Raw genomic sequence first — 18,043 nt, 5'->3', positions numbered from 1 at the left:
TCCATCCAACCTGAACCGCTCTGTGTAGCGCTAACCTTGCGGTGGTATTTTTGCCAGAAAGGGACAGCAGGGGATTCGGGGCAGAGAGGACAAGAAGGTGCAATGGGACGGCCCGGACAGCCGGGTCAGTCAGGCCCAGCTGGCCCTCGAGGGCTGCAGGGGGAGAGTGGTCCACCTGGCCCACCTGGACCTGAAGGAAGATCTGTATGTTTGCTACACATTGTGCTAACTTCAATGCAGATGATGTTTTTTATTGTGATGTTATATCTGATATGATGGAGTCACTGAAAATCCATACGATCCATCACTTTTCATTCCAGGCAAGCCAAATGTCGGACCATCACATTCGGCAAATCTGCAGAGAAATTCTTCAGTGTGAGTATCACTGTAGACTGATTGACATGTCTCCGTGTGTTTTCACCACACATCTGAAATATTCTCATTGTCATTCATCCTAGCTGAGCTGCCTTTATTGTTGCTGAGCAACCAGCAGAGTAGCTGTACCAGATGTCAAACCCGGCCTGGATCTCCTGGTCCTCCAGGTCAAACTGGGCCCCAGGGACTTAGGGGTCTTCCTGGACTTAGTGGCTCCAGGGGACAACCAGGCCACCCTGGTCGGCCAGGGCACCCAGGTCTTCATGGGTTGAAAGGTAAAACCTGGGTCAAAGTCTACAGTATGTTATTAAGGCTGTGTTGCAGAATGCTCAAACAGGTACACCTGTGTTTGCAGGAGAACCAGGTTTACAGGGCGAGAAAGGGAGCCCGGGTCGAACCACTATCGGAGACCAAGGGCCACCAGGGCCTCCAGGTAATTAATGTGACCAGTTATTCAGTGTCACTAATCATTCACGAAGCCATGTGGAAGCTAATTTTCTGTGATACTTGAAAAAGATTTCATGGGAGGATGCTTAGCTATGACTTTTTAAATTTTATTTTTACTATTTAAAGAGGATAAAAACGTAAGTAATTGTAGAGCTGCATGTAGCTTATTGGTTTACTCAGTGCCTCTTTTCTTTTGCTCTCTTTGTTTATCCTGACATTACTGCTACGTCAGGGGCGTTGAGAATCCACCTGCACTGAATATACAGCGACAGGGCTAACTGTTGGCATCACAGAGCTAACATTACCTGACAGGTTTAACCACAGAGTCGAACCATTTCAGTGTGAGTTTGTTGGGACCATTTAACAGCTCGGTTTTGGATGTTAACTCAGGGTAACTGGGCGTATGTTGAGCTGACTTATCCTTTTCATCAGTGAAGAGGGTTAGCACCCAATGAGCAAGGAATTGTCTCTCACATAGGTGTCAAACTCTGCCTCGGGGTCATCAGCTAGTTGAAGGGTGCTTTAGTCTTCTCTCAGGAGCGACTCTGCGGTCTCATTATCTCCCCCTCAGCGCCAGTGATTTACTATATAAAATACATATTTAACTGTTTAACTGATAGTATCAATCGGTCAAAATTCTTATAGTCAGTTTGTCTCTGCGACGACTGATTATCAACATCTCTAATTTCATGCTTTTACTACTGTGTGCAGCTCCTTTGAACTGATCATGGCTTTGTATTTTTTTCTCCACAGGTCCAATGGGTCCGCAGGGGTACGGTAAGCCAGGAGCGCCAGGAAAGCCTGGACACCCCGGTCTAAACGGAGCAGAGGGCAAAAGTGGTAATCCTGGCATCCCTGGTCAGCCTGGGGTGTGTGATCCATCCATGTGCTACGGTAGCATGATGAGGCGGGATCCTTACAGCAAAGGGCCAAACTATTGACGTAACACAGCGTCACTGCAGGCACCAGTCTCGAGCTGATGTGGAACAAACAGCCATTCTCAGGAAGATCTCATCTTTACAGTTTTTTCTCTGTCGTGGAAACAAAACGGACCTCTTCTTACAGCTTCTATGTGATCTCAGACAGTCAACAGAACTAGATCCTATCACATTTTCTCTGATGGTATTTTTGAATTATTATTCATGTCTTTGAACATGCTTTGAGGTGTTATCAATGGTATAAGGAGAATTAATAATTGGCTCCATTTCATACCTCTCATCTGAGCACCTTGACCTTGTGTACTTCATGTATGTCTGGATCTCTCTCTGGGCAGTGTGGCTGGTGCTTTTTCCCAGATTGCCCCCTGGTGTTGCCTCACTGCATGTTGCTCTCTAAATTTTCACTACACATTAGATGGGTGCTATATCGTCTGTTCAAAAAACACGTAACTTCTATGATCGACAGATTCCATCCAATAAATTATTCCATTATGCCTTATATCATGTTTCAAGCAAAGACTGTGACTTCCTGTAGCTAATTATAAGCTGCTGTAAGCCTTTATGTTCCTAAAGCATTCAGTTTGACTGTTTCGCACTTATTATGAAAAAACTTTTACAACAGCTAATATTGTGTATCACCCAAGATAAACGAATATTTTACGCCCTATCACAATAAGCAAAATGTTTAAAAGTATACTATGCAGGATTTACCTTAACACAGTGTATAGACTCATACAAAAGTAATCCCTCTCAACCATCAATTATGACCCACTAGAAGTGTGTGGCAATGTAATCTGTGGAGACTCTGCCCTCTGCCTGTATTTTCTTATTTCCTTCTTGTTTTGCTATGTTCAGGACTTTCCTATGCACAGCGCGCAGGTGAGGTCAGGATAAAAAGGTGGCGACCAGGTGCCACACCGTACCAGCACTTATTCAAAAATAAGCTACGAAAATTGCAGACAAAGCACATAAAAAAAGACTGTTCTAGCTGTTCTGTTATTTGTCTTTACCCACTTCACCATTATACCCACATTACTGATGATTATTAAGACATTTGATTTTCTCCGTTTCACCTAACCCTGGCTTTTACTTCAATTTTTGCTGGCAATACTGTTCACAAACACTAGTCGACAATTCCTGCATAGTGCACCTTTAAAGTTTCACCATCAAAGAACATGCTGACATTTTACTTTGAAATATGATGTCACTTATGTTCCCGAGGCTTACCTTTCATTACTGTAGCTGGTATTTTATTGTTATTTATAAAAGAGTCATAACTGTGTGTTTCAGCAGTGACATGTCTTAAAAAGCTTTTGTAATTTTATTATTTTGTGTTAAGGTGACTTTTGTATGAATCTCTCTCTCTCACTTTTTCTTTTTTTTTAAACTAGAATTAAAACATCTTATTGATTTGTGATGTTTATTCCAGGACTCCATCACATTATTGATCTCATCTTTCTGCTGGGTTATTAGTAGTAGTAGTATCCATATTATTGTGAACATTTCCATCTGCAGCATCACACAGGATGAAGTGTGAAACAAAAAAGAGTTCATCACCTGGGTCCTGTAAGGACTGGGGGTGTAGCATCAAATTCTTGGCCCTATTCATAAGCAGTCTCTGTGTCCCTTTGCTTCTTTCCCGGTAAGACCACCCCATTGACGAGAGCTCAACATTCTGTTTCACTCTCTGTATAATTCTTGACTCCCTGCCGGCCCTTAACAATTTTAGTGGCCTTGACAAACAAACTCCCTCAGCCAATCAGTGTAACAAAACATGGGGGAACATCTTGTTGTTGTTCTTCCTCTAATTAAATTGTTGTTATTAATTCTTTTTCTGCAATTATTTCACTTAGTAAACACTCGCTGTGTTTACTCTACTAATGTTAGAGTTGGCACTTGTTGCTTTGGAAGCTGCCATTACTGCAAGCTGCAGACTGCATTTTATGTCATCAGCTACGGTGATTGGCTGCTTATGTTGTCAGCTACAGTGCAGATCCCAAATTGACCCTTCGTTGACCAATCATAGCGTTGTATCAGGCTGGCTCAGACCAGGGTCTGACAACAACACAGCTGTGCTCTGTTTACTCTAATGCAATTGTTTTAGATTTCCCTCATTTTCAGGCTGGTATTGTGGATTTGGAGCTAAATGTTGTGCCTGGGGCACATCGTGTATTAACGATACTCGTTACCTGGAGAGGTTGGAAAAAGATATACGTTTCTTCCCTGTTTCAAAACCAAAATCAAACCCTGAAAAATGTAGGGTTAGCCAGCTAGCTACTGAAGATATAGCCTACTGAATGTATGCTGCTTTTGCTTTTTTAATGATTATAACAGTGAAAAAAGACCAACCCTGCTGTACAGGAACCAGTGAAGGGAAGCAGGGAAACTTTCCTGATACACTGCAAAAACTCAAAATCTTACCAAGAATATTTGTCTTATTTCTAGTCAAAATGTCTCATTTCTAGTCAAAAAAATCTCATTACACTTAAAATAAGACTCATCACCTAAAAAGTTACTTGTTTTTAGGCAATTTTCACTTGTTTCAAGTAAATTTTCACTTGAAATAAGTAGAAAAATCTGTCAGTGGAGCAAGTTTTTTTTTTTTTTTTTTTTCTTATTTTTTTTCTTATTACAAGCAAAAAAAACTTGCTCCACTGACAGATTTACTTGAAACAAGCTAGCTACTGAAGATATAGCCTACTGAATGTATGCTGCTTTTGCTTTTTTAATGATTATAACAGTGAAAAAAGACCAACCCTGCTGTACAGGAACCAGTGAAGGGAAGCAGGGAAACTTTCCTGATATACTTTGCTGTTTGACTTCCCCCGGAGCTCCCCGACAGTCCGGCAGCAGAGGTTTGACCGCTGGCGGTGGCACACGGGCGGAACCAAACACTGTTCATCTGCACACACTGTGATGCCACACAACTGGTTCAATATCAGCAAAGTTTCCCTTTATATTCATTGTCTTCTGTGGCGGTCAGCAGTGATGTGGTGGTTCACTTTTACACTGTGATCTGTAGCCTATAGTTCGGCTTTAGTTTCTAACTATCTTTGTCTTTTTAACATGTTGTTGCTGCTGAGTCAGTTTGACATCCTGGATATATCATTTAAACACAGACTGTAGACCCCTCTGTCTGCTTCTCTCTGGAATCACTATTTCATTTTTCCAAAAATGTGACAATACTTCATCAGGGAGTGCAGTTAGTTACAGTGTGGGCTTCATGCTTACTCCGACAGCTTGTCAGACCATCACAAAGGGGCGGAGTTTAGCGAGGGGTCAGTTGGCCCTGATTGGATTTTAACTTCTAGTCCAGACTGATACAGAGAGCAAAACAGAGTCTCCTTGCCTTTCTTTCCTTTTTTTGGAACCCCAATTTCCTTTTCTTGGGAAACAACTTGACTTTTGTGCCTTTCAGGGGTCAGCGGGGCCTCAGAGAGCTTCCACTATTTTTTTTATACAATGTTCAGTCTTTTAACCACTTAATTCAGACAATTATATTTATGGTACTAAACACTCGTAAATGTAATATTGCAAACAAATCCAAAGTTTTCACTCCAGGCTTTTCGAGGCCCCCCTCCCTCCCTTTAGCAACCTGCATAATCAGTCCCTCTTCCCCCCTCCTATGACGCCCCTGCTAAGGACACAGCAGCAGGAAACTTGGATACAAGTGCAGCGAGAAAGTTTTTGTAGGCGGTGTCTGAGTGTTTCAGAGGGATTTCAGAAATACCAATTTAAGAATCATGGCTTTGCACACTAGATGGCGCTGTGTGGTAACATCCCAGCATGTCAATGAGTTACTTCACCTCAGAGGGACGCTTCCCTTTTTTTCATTTTGGACAGCAGCCACCCATCACATGGAAACCTCTGAGTATTTATGTTTTTAATTATCCCACCATATACTTACCTCAACATGATGTTTACTTAATGCTCCTCTGAGAGTGGAGCTTTCTAGGCTCCAGCTTTAAATGAACTTTTCTATACTTTCTATGAACTTCTCTTTGGGGTATTTTTGTTTATAATCATGAGGATGGAAATCATTGTACAGTAGAGACCCGCAGAATGTCTGAGGCTCGTTATAATGAATGTGTACTATCCTTACAAATCTTTGTGTAATTTTTTATCTCTGTTCATCACAAGCTGGCCCACTTGTTTGCTAGTACATTTAATAAAATAATAATTGACAGCATCCCAGTGGATAATGTTTAAGCCCATACAGAATAAAAACAGGATCCTTGTTGGTGGTGAATGCAGCTGGAGTCCTCTCCCATAAACACGCGGACTTCAATAAGTTGAGGTGATTAAAAGGCTCTGTCATTATTCTTTCACTCGTTAAGACGGCCTCTCGGATTTCAAGTGTCTCCTTTTACACTCCCTGAGCCGCCACATTCATCATGGGACTGGGCTGAAGTTTTATTGCTGCCGCTAGAGGTGGATGCAAAAACAAAAGTTAAGTGTGGGATGGACTCAGAGGGCAACTAGACCCAGTACTCTCTCTGGGGGGAGAGGGGGGGAAAGAAAGAAGAATGCGAGCCGGGGCATGAGTCGATCTCCTCTCTGTTCTTTTTTGACACAGCTCAACACATTTCATCCACTGGAAACTCCGGGTTATCCCTTGACGTTATGGGCGTACCTACGTGTTTCTGCATCACAGAAGAGTAAGGTGAGGGACGGGGTCATAGCTCCATAAATACTTGGTGTGGCTGAGGCTTTGGATGGACCCTGGAGGAGTACATACTGCTGGAGGAGCTTTACGCACAGGAGAGGAGCGCCGACTTTTCTGCAAGCTGATACCTCATTTGTAGAAGCGCTGACTGGTAAAAAGCCTCCTCAGTTACCACCGGGAAAGTTGTGGTGCCTCTGTCCAATATGGAAAGTCTATGATTCTGTATTTAGCAGAGATACAAGTGGTTTTACTTTTCTCACAGAGTGCGATGTAGTTCAACTTCACACCCCCAAAGTGAACTTGTCAAGATGACAGCGTTTACACCCCTGAGCCGTGCTGTGCTTGGACTCGCGTGGAGCTGCTTGAGTTTTCTGTCGTGCGCTCATTGCGGCTTAAGTGACAACCATGTGCACTCCAGTTTTATTTACAGGAGGTTGCGCAATCACGAACGCAGGGAGATCCAGAGAGAGATCCTCTCCATCCTGGGCTTGCCTCACCGTCCGAGGCCCTTCTCTCCCGGTAAGCAGGCGTCCTCCGCGCCGCTCTTCATGCTCGACCTGTACAACGCCATGGCCGTGGAGGCGGAGGAGGAGGAGGAGGAGGGAGCGCAGCACGGCGCGGGGAAGAGCTTCAGTGCCAAGGCTCAAGGGCACTCCAGGAAAGGTTACTACAGCCCACAGCAGGCCGGCTACTCCCGTGTGGCACAGCCTTACCGAGCGGCCCCTCTGTTAGGCCACAGCCCCGCACTCACCACAGCGCACGACACCAACTTTCTCAATGATGCCGACATGGTCATGAGCTTTGTCAATTTAGGTAAGTGGCATTAAAGTGACATAGTGTCTCATCATGTTTCCTTAAATCTATATTAAGTGAAACAAAATGAGGATGCAGGTCAGGTTTCAGTATAATTTAGAGAGATCTCTCAGTTTTAAAAACTCTATCTCCAGCTCATCTTCATCCCCTTCCACTGTAAAGGAAATTAATAAGGTATAATAAGGATTTTAACTGAATGGGCTCTATCTGTGTACTTAATGAAAAGCCTCATATGTTCCACATTAAGTGCAATTTTTGTCCAATCACCCCCTGCAGACAAGGAACAATAAAATACAAGAACATTAAAATTATGTGTTTAAGAGTTCAAGAATAAAGCCTATTTTAATTCATTAAGGCAAATCTGTAGAGAGATTAAGTCTAAGTTAATTAAGTCTAATTAAATACTTAAGTAATTAAGCCTGCTGTGTTGGTATCAGCACATGCAGTTAATTTTGTGAAAATAATTTGACATGTGTAGCTTTTGTTTGAATAATCTGAGCTATGTTGTCCTATTAAGAAAAATCTAACAGTATTAGTTATGTTTTCCAGTTGCTGACTTCATCCCAGTATCATTGTTTTTTCCCCCTCTAAATTACTACATCTGAATTTGAACATGTAGGTACATTTTCAGACTCAGTTGCTTTGGTCTTGCGTGAAATATTTAGTATTTAACAGAATTAGGCCCAACATTTTGACCTTTTCAATTTGTGCTGCTTCCTATTAAAAAGCAGCTGATCTGTATAATGATTGTGTTTGTTCAGTAGCAGCGACCCTTAACCCAGCAGTTCAGAGCACCTTATCAGATGACTGTCTGACCTTGAGAAAATTGGTCTAAATTATTTCCTGTTGTTAAAAGAGGAGTGATATTGACGGATGCCTTTATGTCTTGAGGTTCTGTCACCAAGAGAAAGCTCTGTTCCTCATATTTGTGTTATCTGTAGCATTCATAGTTCTTTGATGAGAATTAAAATATTAGGCATGCTACATCAAGAGTTATTAAAAAATGTGATATGATGCAGCATTGCAGGATCCCAAATGAAAGTTTTAAAAAATGTCACTGTAAATGAACTTGTTGGTGTTGTAGTTTTAGGGCTTTTATTTTCTTAAATAAAGAGCAAAACATGTAAAAGTGAATTTGTATAGAGTTGCTTGGGAGTATAATCCCTCACCTTGGCCTGAGCCCATCTGTTTCCACTTACCACTATAGCAGGGCATGTACACTGTCAGCCTTGAAAGCTCTGCTCTCGTTCTGGGGACTGTCAGTAAAGTGTTCAATGGGGCTCTGTCTTTATTACAGTACACTCAAATATAGCTACTGATCTCAACTGTTTTACAAATGTCTATGTGGCATTTCGTGCAGTTTAATATGCTTACTGTAACCATTCGACCTTTCAGTGTGTACAGCTATTGAAAGATCCATGCATGAGGCTGTTTGCAGTGGGAGTAGAGATGAAACACACAGGTCATTTGTTAATCTTGTTAACAAAATACTTTCCTTGTAAGTACGCATGCTGCTCTCCCTTACCAGATGAGAAGTCATTATTATTTAATCTTTGATTTTAAAGCTAAATGCTCTGTGCTCTCAGTGGCACCTCTGCTTCAGATTACTGCCTGTGGCTAATATAATGGAACACGCACAGTGGGTAAAAGTCAGACCTGACCTCTGACCTGTTTGTGCTAAGTAACCACAGGCGTTCTCCCCCGATAAAATATCAGGGAAACGCACCGCATGGTATCACCACGGATGATAGAAAATCCACTGACCTCAGCCGCATGCCGCTTTTCTGCCACCAGGCAGGGGTGTGAGACAGTTAGTAGCCGCTTTTTTTAGTAGTATCAAAGTATCTTTTGTCAGCAATGTTGATCCACAGTGAGGCTTTGATTATTTAAGTCACTGCTTTAAGGGGGTTTATCTTTTCTACAAAAATAGATGCCACCTCTTGAAAAAAAAACTGCACATATCTTTTATTTATTTCCATGCAGTGAAATATGAAATGACCACTCATGTATTCAGTTTTTAAACAGTTTCAAAAATGACAGGCCTATAGATGTCTCATTATATTAGAAATATTTAGTTTTAAAGGTTAAGGGTCATTAAACACTCTTTGTATGAAACCTACAGGAGGTCAGCAAAAGGTCAGAAATGAGGTCAGAGTAGACGCTCACATGACGTTGAAGAATCCTGTCTGGTCTTTTCTCTCACTTGAGGAGCAGACGAAAGTGTCTTTAATTGAAATCAGCCTGTTTTTCTTAACTGACAGCCCATTCATCATGGCCAGAGAATGCAGTTAGGCACACAGTAGAGGGCCTGTCTGGGAACTGCTACCTGTATTCAGTTGACTGATTTAATGAACTGGAAAGTGCTTTTGTTGGTAGTCAAAATGTTTGGATTGGACCTGGAATGTAAAAGAAGATGTGATAAATTACTCTTTTTCTGTGCGTTAATGCTGGCATATTTTCTCCTTAGAGCAACGCACGCAGAGGTTCAGGAGTTGAAGTCATATTTTTTGATCAGTGTGTGAGCTTTGCTGCCAGTAAAAATGAAATTCTTCATAAAATATATTTCCTTCCCAGTGGAGAAAGATAAAGATTTTTCTCACCAACGGAGGCACTACAAGGAGTTCCGCTTCGATCTGACTCAGATCCCGGACGGAGAGGCGGTGACTGCTGCAGAGTTTCGGATCTATAAGGACCGCAGCCATGCTCGCTACGACAATGTTACTCTGAAGGTTACCATATATCAAGTCATCAAGGAATATCAGAACAAGTAAGTACCTAATCCACCATAACCAAACATTAAAGGCGGTGGTGGATTGTAACAAAGTACAATTTTGAGGCACTTGAGCTTGAGTATTTTCATTTAATTTTTTATTACACTGCATTTATCTGACAAAAGTATTAGAAGTTACATAAAATCAAGAGTTTACATACAAAACATATGACGAGTTCCCATTGTTACAACTACTAAAAATATATAAAGTAGTTAAAATAAGTTCTCCCTACACCAGCTAAAAGCTTAGATTGCTGCTTTTTGAACAGAACTTTTAGTCCACAACACTCTGACAGGGGCCCAGTGAGTACTTGTACCCCATGCAGTTATCTTATTTCACAGTTAAAAAGGCAAACAGTCCAACAGCTATTGTCTTGCACAGTTAAAACTTTCCACTCGCACAGAGCGCCTTTCTATCTCCAACTCTGTTCTCCTTCATTCGCACCATGTCTGCCTTACAAATATAGTTCTCGGATAAAGAGAACTCCATTAGCAAGTTGGCCACTTATGAAGCTTGGAAGGTCCATCAGTTATCACTCGTCTTGTGTTGCCTGCCAAGCTGGCCGCGTCCCAGATGAAACCATGAGGGCCCACAACAGGGGGGGAAGGGGCTCCCTCGGGTGCTCCCGTGGTCACTGTTATGCCCGCCACCTGCCTGTCTTAACAATATTCCGGAAGTTTAAACCATGACATAGCTGAATACACAAGGGTGTACTTAAAAGTGGGCCCACATTTGCTTGCCAAAAATGTGTGTGGGTGATTGAAGGGGAGATATGGCCCTCTTGGGCTTTGAAAAGGTCCAAGTCAATGGACTCTGCCATCTTAAAGGGGAAGACTGCTCAGTTTAGGTTTTCACACACTGCTTTATGGGGAACAGTGTGTTTGAGGTAGCATTCACAAAGAAGAACTAGTTTGTCCCAGTGCAAGAAATATTGCAGTGTGTGATTTAAAAGTTTGCTTAAGTTTTTCCTCAACTTAAAAAGCCACAGTGGGTTTAAATTATATGAGTACCATTAGTTTGTAAGCCAAACTTCAGTTTCTACAAAGTTCACTTGTGCACCAATTTGAGTATGGCAAAGTAAGAAGATACTTAGTGGGTTTAAGTGAAAAATTAAGCCACTTTGTTTGAGGCATATGAAGGCTTTAAGATGACCATGAACACTAATAGCAATGTCCGCAGCTTAAATCAATCAATCAATCAATCAATCAATCAATTTTATTTATAAAGCCCAATATCACAAATCACAATTTGCCTCACAGGGCTTTACAGCATACGACATCCCTCTGTCCTTAAGACCCTCGCAGCGGATAAGGAAAAACTCCCCAAATACACCCAGGGCGCCTCTTCCCTCACTTCCTGTTAACAGTACTTTAAACAGTGGTTCCCAAATGGTGGGTCACCGTCCAAAAATTGTGACTCATGACTGTGTCAAGTTGCTGATCATTTCAAGATACAACCACCATAGCAGGCTTAACAAACCCTTCTGCTGGACAAAGAAACAAACAAATAAAAGATTATGATTTACCTATGAAGCGTTATCCTAATCCACAGATCCATATTATCCAGACTGACTCACAGTATACACAGCCCCCATTTTATTTCTAACACACTGCCAAATCCCCAATCATCTAAATCCAATGAAATATTTAGTCTAAACACATCAATGCATCCATAAATATCCACAAACTGACATTGCACCGTCTCAAATGTTCATATTTCTCTTCATATCATTCATAATTTCTCCCATTCTGCACAAACAAACCGACTGATATAGAGGGGGACTCCTGACCTTTCCAGCGACACCTCACTTGAGCAAATCGGAGCTTCCAATGCTGTTGTTATGGCCTTGATAGCCAACCAAGGCTTGAGCTGAAGGACCACTTTTCCTGTAGTGTAGAGGTATTTAAAGAGGCAGTGATTGGCCAACCCAAACTTGAGGTTTATCACTTACAGTGGTTCTGACTGTTAGTATTACTTTTAAAATAAGATCATGCACGTACATGTACTAAATACGGAACAAGAACAGTTTTCAATTCACTTTCAGTATGCTTTGAAAAGGTGTTGTAGGGGAGTTTAGGTGAATTTTACAGGACATTAAAGAGGATTTCTACTATGTAATCACTGCAGATGGGTTAACATTAGTGTTAGTTTAAAGCCCTGTGTGTCTCAGGCAGACGCTAAAACGGTGCATTGTGCATTGGTATCACACGCCAAGGGCCACTGACCAAGCTGCTGTATTTTTACGCCCCGTGAATGAGAGTGGGTCGTTACCTCCATGTTTGCTTGCTAGCAGTTTCCTCCTTCACTGTTGTTCTTTGCATATTGCAAGATGTTTTGGTACTTTATTGTCACTTACAGTCGATTAGGGAAACCATCGTCCTTGAGCACATGAATGGAACAAAACAAGGACCTCTTCAAAACATATTGCTTCATATATCTACAGTTCTAGTGGTCAAAAACCCTACAGGGTGCCTTTAAAACCAGACGACTCCGCACCACCCTGACCTTCTTTCACTCCACTATATCAACGTCAGAAGACACCCTGCACTGCTACTGAACTTCGCTGCCCAACATAAATTACTATTGGAAAATAGTGGCACATGAATATAATTTGCAGGAGACAGACTTGTCTAAAAAGAGAGGTTACTGCTTTCCCTAGTTTCGACTCACTTTAACTCACTCTCTGTGGAACAGTACATCCAGTAATCACAGATGAAGGGGCAGGATAAGTACTTTCCTCTTGGATATGGCTATGGGAATAATGAATTCTTACCTACACAAACTAAATTATCACAGGATATGAGCTTAATACTGTACTTTTCAAAGAGGAAGTTCACCAGCATGTCACTCATAAAGATTGACCTCATGTGGAATTCCACATGAGGTTGAGTTTTATTACACCTGTAATAAACACATGAATAATTCTTGAACTATTGAGGCCACATGGAAACTCTTGGTTCTCTCCCACCAGCACCGTGTAACCACAAAAACTGAACAGGCGCTGCCTTATCCGATCTGCCACTTGAAAGGAATCCAATGCAAATTGCGAAGCGGGGCTTTTTCAACTTAGCATTGATCGATACCTTATGTCAGGCTCATGTTAAAAATACACCAGGGCTGATATACATGATTCATAACTCCTGAAATGTTTTGCCCATCAAATAGCCGAAATCTTGGCACATGTTTAATACCACACAACTCTGCAGTTTATTACAAGTCACAGCTTCTTCAACAATTGCCCCGCTGCTTTCTTTTTTATCTCCAGTACAAAACCAGAGCACAAAAATGACTAAATTACTCTAACACACCAAATCAACAGTTTTTAATACCGAAGGCCTTTTTTAGAGAAGAATGTTTCAAAAGGATAAAGAGATCAAGAAACTAATAAAAGCCACTCAGATTGTTGGCTTCTGCTACACAGTTTGGGCGAAGCATTCATTCATGATCAGTCAGTGATACCTCGTTTATCTGTTCCAGTCTAACTGGTTGAGACCTCTTGGACTCAGTTTAAATGCCCTCAAAGAAGCATATGGTTTCTTTTTTGTGTCCCATTAAAGCTATGCAACATTAAGGTGCACAGACAGTTTTAATTTGTTCTAGGGCTTAACGTTCTGTAGCAGGCACTGGGGTTTTGTAATATGTTTATAATGAAGCAGTAAAGTGACCACACTGATTTCACTAGCACCTCTCTGAAATGCATGAGTAATAATCTTGAAAACCAACATACCCACAGAGCCTAAAAATTAAGTACATTTTCAATGGATTATGAAATATTTTAGAAAATTATAAGACATAACATATGTTGTTTTGTTGTGTAATAGCAGGTGCTGCTTTCATGTATGTCCTGGCTCTTTGAGAGTGCATCATTCTAACTGCGGTTTATTTAATGCAGATGTCTCATTGTTTTTTCATACCTTCAGAGATGCAGAGACGTTCCTGCTTGACTCCAAAAAGGTCCAGGCATCCGATGGGGGCTGGCTTGTGTTTGACATCACGGCCACCAGTAACCACTGGGTGATGAACCCGCAGCAGAACCTGGGCCTGCAGCTCTGCGTGGAGACTGCGGATGGCAAGTGAAGTCAGCCTCACCTTCTGTGAATTTGTAACAGACTCTTGGAACTTAGAAAGGGTCAGGAAGTTTAAGAAGTTCATGACAACACAATGTCTGCATTTGATACAAAACTCATGTTTTCATTGACCTGGGGACAAATGTGACTTGTGCCTTTGACAGTAATGAATTATTTTGTTATTTACCACAAATAAATGGCCTTAAATCCATCAAAAAGATCAATAGGTTGACCTAGTATTTTTAAAGATACTGGACCAACCTTTTAAGCATAAAATGATACAAAATCCCTTTTTTTTCTTCTTTTTTTATCGTTTTATTTACCTCCTGTTTTTTACAGGCCGAAGTATCAACATAAAGTCTGCTGGAATCATTGGGAGAAATGGGCCCCAGTCCAAACAGCCTTTCCTGGTTGCTTTCTTCAAGGCCAGTGGGGTGTTGCTTCGCTCTGTCAGAGCTGCTGGTGGGAAAAAAAAGAACCACAATCGCAATAAATCTACAAATCAACAAGAATCATCTAGGGCACCAAAAACTGGAGGTATGTGTACTTTTATGATGTAGTTAAGGTGCTATATTTTTTTTCCTATTGACATCCGATATCTTAATAGGATACATTTTAATGACATCCTTTCACTCTGCTTGTGACCATCGTTCCATGAGACCGTCATCCATTAGTGAAACAAACCTTCATTTGCAGCAGCAAGATATCTCTACAATTACCACCCAGATTACCAGTAATTAAAAATAATTGGATAGTGGCACAGCCGTATAATACACTGCCCTGTATGTGTCATTAATCATTTATTATTTCAAGAAATAATTAATGAACGAGTAAAGGTTTTTGGATTATTACGATCCTCTTAATTAATCAGCCTGTTGTATGGATATATGACCTTTAAGAAAACACCTGCAACTCCAAATTTAATGTAACATCCATTATTTTTTAATAGTATAAAATTTACAAGAAATATATATGCTATTATGGGATGATCTTTTGTACCACCAAAAGTCTGTATTTATGAACTTTATTTGTGGTGCATTTGTTCAGACGCTTTCTATTTCACTCTCATGCTAACTTTATACAGTAAGCAATTAAATATGCATTACTTTCTGTTATGATTAATAATGTTTTGTCTTTTTCAGATTACAACACAAGTGAACAGAAGCAAGCCTGCAAGAAGCATGAACTCTATGTCAGTTTTCGAGACTTAGGCTGGCAGGTAAAGCAACATTATTCTGCATCACAAAACATTTAAAACACCAACAAATGGTGGTATCACAATGAGCAACACATTATAAGGTTTCATAAATAAAGAGAGCTAATTTTTTTCCTCAAGGATTGGATCATTGCACCTGAGGGCTATGCTGCTTTTTACTGTGATGGTGAATGCTCTTTTCCACTCAACGCACACATGAATGCAACAAATCATGCGATTGTGCAAACCCTGGTAAGTGTTCTTCAGAGTGTTGGATGTGTGTATTGCAATAAAAATTGTGTTATGAGCTACCATAATGTTCTTAGCAGTTATAATTCATTTGAAACACACTGCTGTTGCACCTCTTTTAAACTGACTTCATGCTCTCATTTATAGGTCCATTTAATGTTTCCTGACAACGTGCCAAAGCCATGCTGTGCCCCGACCAAGCTCAACGCAATATCAGTGCTTTACTTTGATGACAGCTCGAACGTCATCCTCAAGAAATATAGAAATATGGTAGTTAGGTCTTGTGGTTGCCATTAGTGGCTGGGCTAACTTTAATTTATGCTATCTGGTAAGGGAATCGCTGGAAAACACATCTGCTGCAGGTGTGATGTGATGTACAGTATTATGTATATAAAGTTTTATTATCTAATTTATTTTCTTTTTTAAAAAAAATAGCACTGAATATTGTGATATTTAAATGATTAGGACAAAATGTTGATTTTACCTTACGTCAGTTATCAGTTAACTTTTGTGTCCGTTGGCATATACTCCCTCTTAGTTACGTCCATATAACTTTTATGAGTTAACTATTCACTGGAGTCATCATGATACATAAGATCGCTTCCCCTTCTGCTGGTTTTTCCCCTTTTACAATGCGCTTGTGCTATAAATGCTCACTGAGCTTTTGTCTATTAGTTTGTCTCCATTATTGACCAACGATTATAAAGACAGATACATACAGAGAAATGTTCCAAAATGCAGCATGACAACTAAATCTGATGAAAAAACAAAAAGGGAGACCGCAGGGTGCAGTGGTGCCCTCAAGGGTGGCTGAGGGGGGCCATGGCCCCTTTAAGTATTTGCTGGCCCCCCCATTAACCCTCTAGCAAAAATAAGACCGAAGTTACTGTGTTCAAGAGGCTGTGGCACGCTCATTTTTTAAGCTATTGTGCAAAGGTAGGGGTATCTTGTGAACCTAGAAACCTAAAGCATCCATTGGTACAACCCATATTGGCATTGCTTGTCAGTAAGGGAGCTAAATAATGCTCCGAAGTGAGGCTAAATTTTGGTGAGGGAACAACTGGCAGGGCCATTTTTATTTTTGTCCCTCGAAGTTTCACCTCAAGATACCTGAATAAAAATCGGTTCTATGGGTACCCAGGAGTCTCTTCTAAACTTGAGAATGTTTGTTTCCAGTAAATATTTTGTTCAATGTACTCCTTTGAATTGAAGTTGTACTTTTGTCTTTAATAGGAAAAGGACAACCAGCCTATTTGAAGAACAATGAATCACCTAACATGCATACAGATTCGTAACACATTGAAACAGGATTATTGTGGAACTTAAAATGTTAACTATAGACTGCTGGTATTAGTTGAAGCACATCAGACAATTAGTAACATTAACTTTCCATATCAACATAGTTTTCAACTAGCATATATAGTTCAACAACCTGAGTGGATACCTGAATTTCACTTATGACTTCTGATGATTTTCAGTGGCCTCATCTGGCCACCACTATGAAAAAATTCTGGGGGCGCCACTGACGAGATCATGCTATTAGCACTAATGTCACAACTTCAACAGGCTGTTGGAATAAATCAAATTGGATCAGTGGAAAAAAAAAAGTGAGTGTTCTCTGATGTGAACAAAACTGCCCAAAGCTATTTTCAAGCTGCCACTGCTTTTCAGCACTGATACTGTTTCACCTTTTCCAAGCCAGCTTTTTTTATGTATAAGAGTGTGTTCACAGAAGGGGATTATGTCAGTCTGGAATGAAACTCTTATAACACTGTGTGTTTGCTTATGAATGCTTTGCAAAACTTGTCATTTTTAAAACAATGTTTATGTAACTCTCCTCCATAAACACTGTCGTCTCATTCCTCTGTGGACTAGCTTTGCACCACAGAAATTCTTATGTTTGGGGAAAGTATATCTTAATGTAGAGTGTTGTGTATTTTAATAAATGTACCACTTGAAAACTCTTATCTTCTACTTTGCCTTTACTTGACCTTATAGCTTGTCTTGCTCCATTTATTACCCTAAACTATAAGCAGAAATGCATTTTATCTTGGAGCTTTTTCCCCCTCCTCCAGCTGCAGCCTTTTCAAATTGAAGTTCTCCTTTTGTGTTTCTGTTTGGAGCTCTGCGGATGTTTTACACACTGTTGCCGGACTACCGTCTCAGTTTTATAAATGTTTGACAAGTATGATATAAACTAGGGGTCCACCCACGGAGCCTGTTGACATGCTCTTGGGGAGTGGTAATGCTAGTGGTACAGTGCTAGCAGTAAAGCAGTGCCGTGTCCTCCAAAAACAGCCCAAAAGGGTGATTATCATAAGGCTGCCAGCAGAGAACGGTATATCATTTGGTAAGCAATCCCTTCCTGATTATGGGGAAAGACACCATCCATCACATGATTTATGTTATGTGTATGGCACACCTCTGCTTGCTTGCATTCTCATATTTTGGATGTTGCCATCCGCTCAGAGCTGAGATTCACCCCCAGACACAAAGTGAAGATCATAAACTAAACTGAGGGA

General features: G+C 40.8%; 2 protein-coding genes and 1 long non-coding RNA gene across 5 annotated transcripts in view; 2 read left to right on the top strand and 1 right to left on the bottom strand.

The window, feature by feature from the left end:
• col21a1 (collagen, type XXI, alpha 1) overlaps nucleotides 1-3,351 on the top strand; it is a 35,026-nt gene extending 31,675 nt beyond the window's left edge. Inside the window, exons 24-28 of one of the 3 annotated variants that reach the window (XM_049600788.1) lie at nucleotides 58-204; nucleotides 321-375; nucleotides 459-650; nucleotides 731-808; nucleotides 1,576-3,351. In XM_049600788.1, coding sequence (XP_049456745.1) covers nucleotides 58-204; nucleotides 321-375; nucleotides 459-650; nucleotides 731-808; nucleotides 1,576-1,763 — 660 coding nt within the window. In that variant the 3' untranslated portion in view covers nucleotides 1,764-3,351. Of the gene's footprint in view, nucleotides 1-57; nucleotides 205-320; nucleotides 376-458; nucleotides 651-730; nucleotides 809-1,575 lie in introns of those variants that run through there. The other 2 variants (XM_049600787.1, XM_049600789.1) reach the window with 2 other exon arrangements.
• A 2,717-nt stretch (nucleotides 3,352-6,068) lies between these two features.
• Nucleotides 6,069-17,467, top strand: bmp5 (bone morphogenetic protein 5). The gene is made up of 7 exons (XM_049600908.1): nucleotides 6,069-7,239; nucleotides 9,814-10,006; nucleotides 13,931-14,079; nucleotides 14,417-14,614; nucleotides 15,220-15,296; nucleotides 15,414-15,524; nucleotides 15,669-17,467. The coding sequence occupies exons 1-7, from the start codon at nucleotides 6,735-6,737 to the stop codon at nucleotides 15,816-15,818; spliced, it is 1,383 nt and encodes a 460-aa protein (XP_049456865.1). The 5' UTR covers nucleotides 6,069-6,734; the 3' UTR covers nucleotides 15,819-17,467.
• LOC125903772 (uncharacterized) lies at nucleotides 10,425-14,537 on the bottom strand. The gene is made up of 3 exons (XR_007451334.1): nucleotides 14,401-14,537; nucleotides 13,925-14,102; nucleotides 10,425-10,668 (listed from the first exon to the last, which is right to left on the bottom strand). It is a non-coding gene; the product is annotated as an uncharacterized LOC125903772 (long non-coding RNA).
• Nucleotides 17,468-18,043: the final 576 nt, after the last annotated feature.

This window comes from Epinephelus fuscoguttatus, linkage group LG16 (genome assembly GCF_011397635.1).
Source record: "Epinephelus fuscoguttatus linkage group LG16, E.fuscoguttatus.final_Chr_v1".
Taxonomy (NCBI): Eukaryota; Metazoa; Chordata; class Actinopteri; order Perciformes; family Serranidae; genus Epinephelus; species Epinephelus fuscoguttatus.
This window is presented reverse-complemented; position numbering and strand designations above follow the sequence as displayed.

What these genes read in the sequence shown, in the direction of transcription:
- bmp5 (XM_049600908.1), top strand. Translation starts at nt 6,735, where the DNA reads ATGACAGCGTTTACACCCCTGAGCCGTGCTGTGCTTGGACTCGCGTGG. An exon ending in CATGAGCTTTGTCAATTTAG is followed by an intron (nt 7,240 to 9,813) that starts GTAAGTGGCATT and finishes TTTCCTTCCCAG; the next exon opens with TGGAGAAAGATAAAGATTTT. An exon ending in CTGCGTGGAGACTGCGGATG is followed by an intron (nt 14,080 to 14,416) that starts GCAAGTGAAGTC and finishes TGTTTTTTACAG; the next exon opens with GCCGAAGTATCAACATAAAG.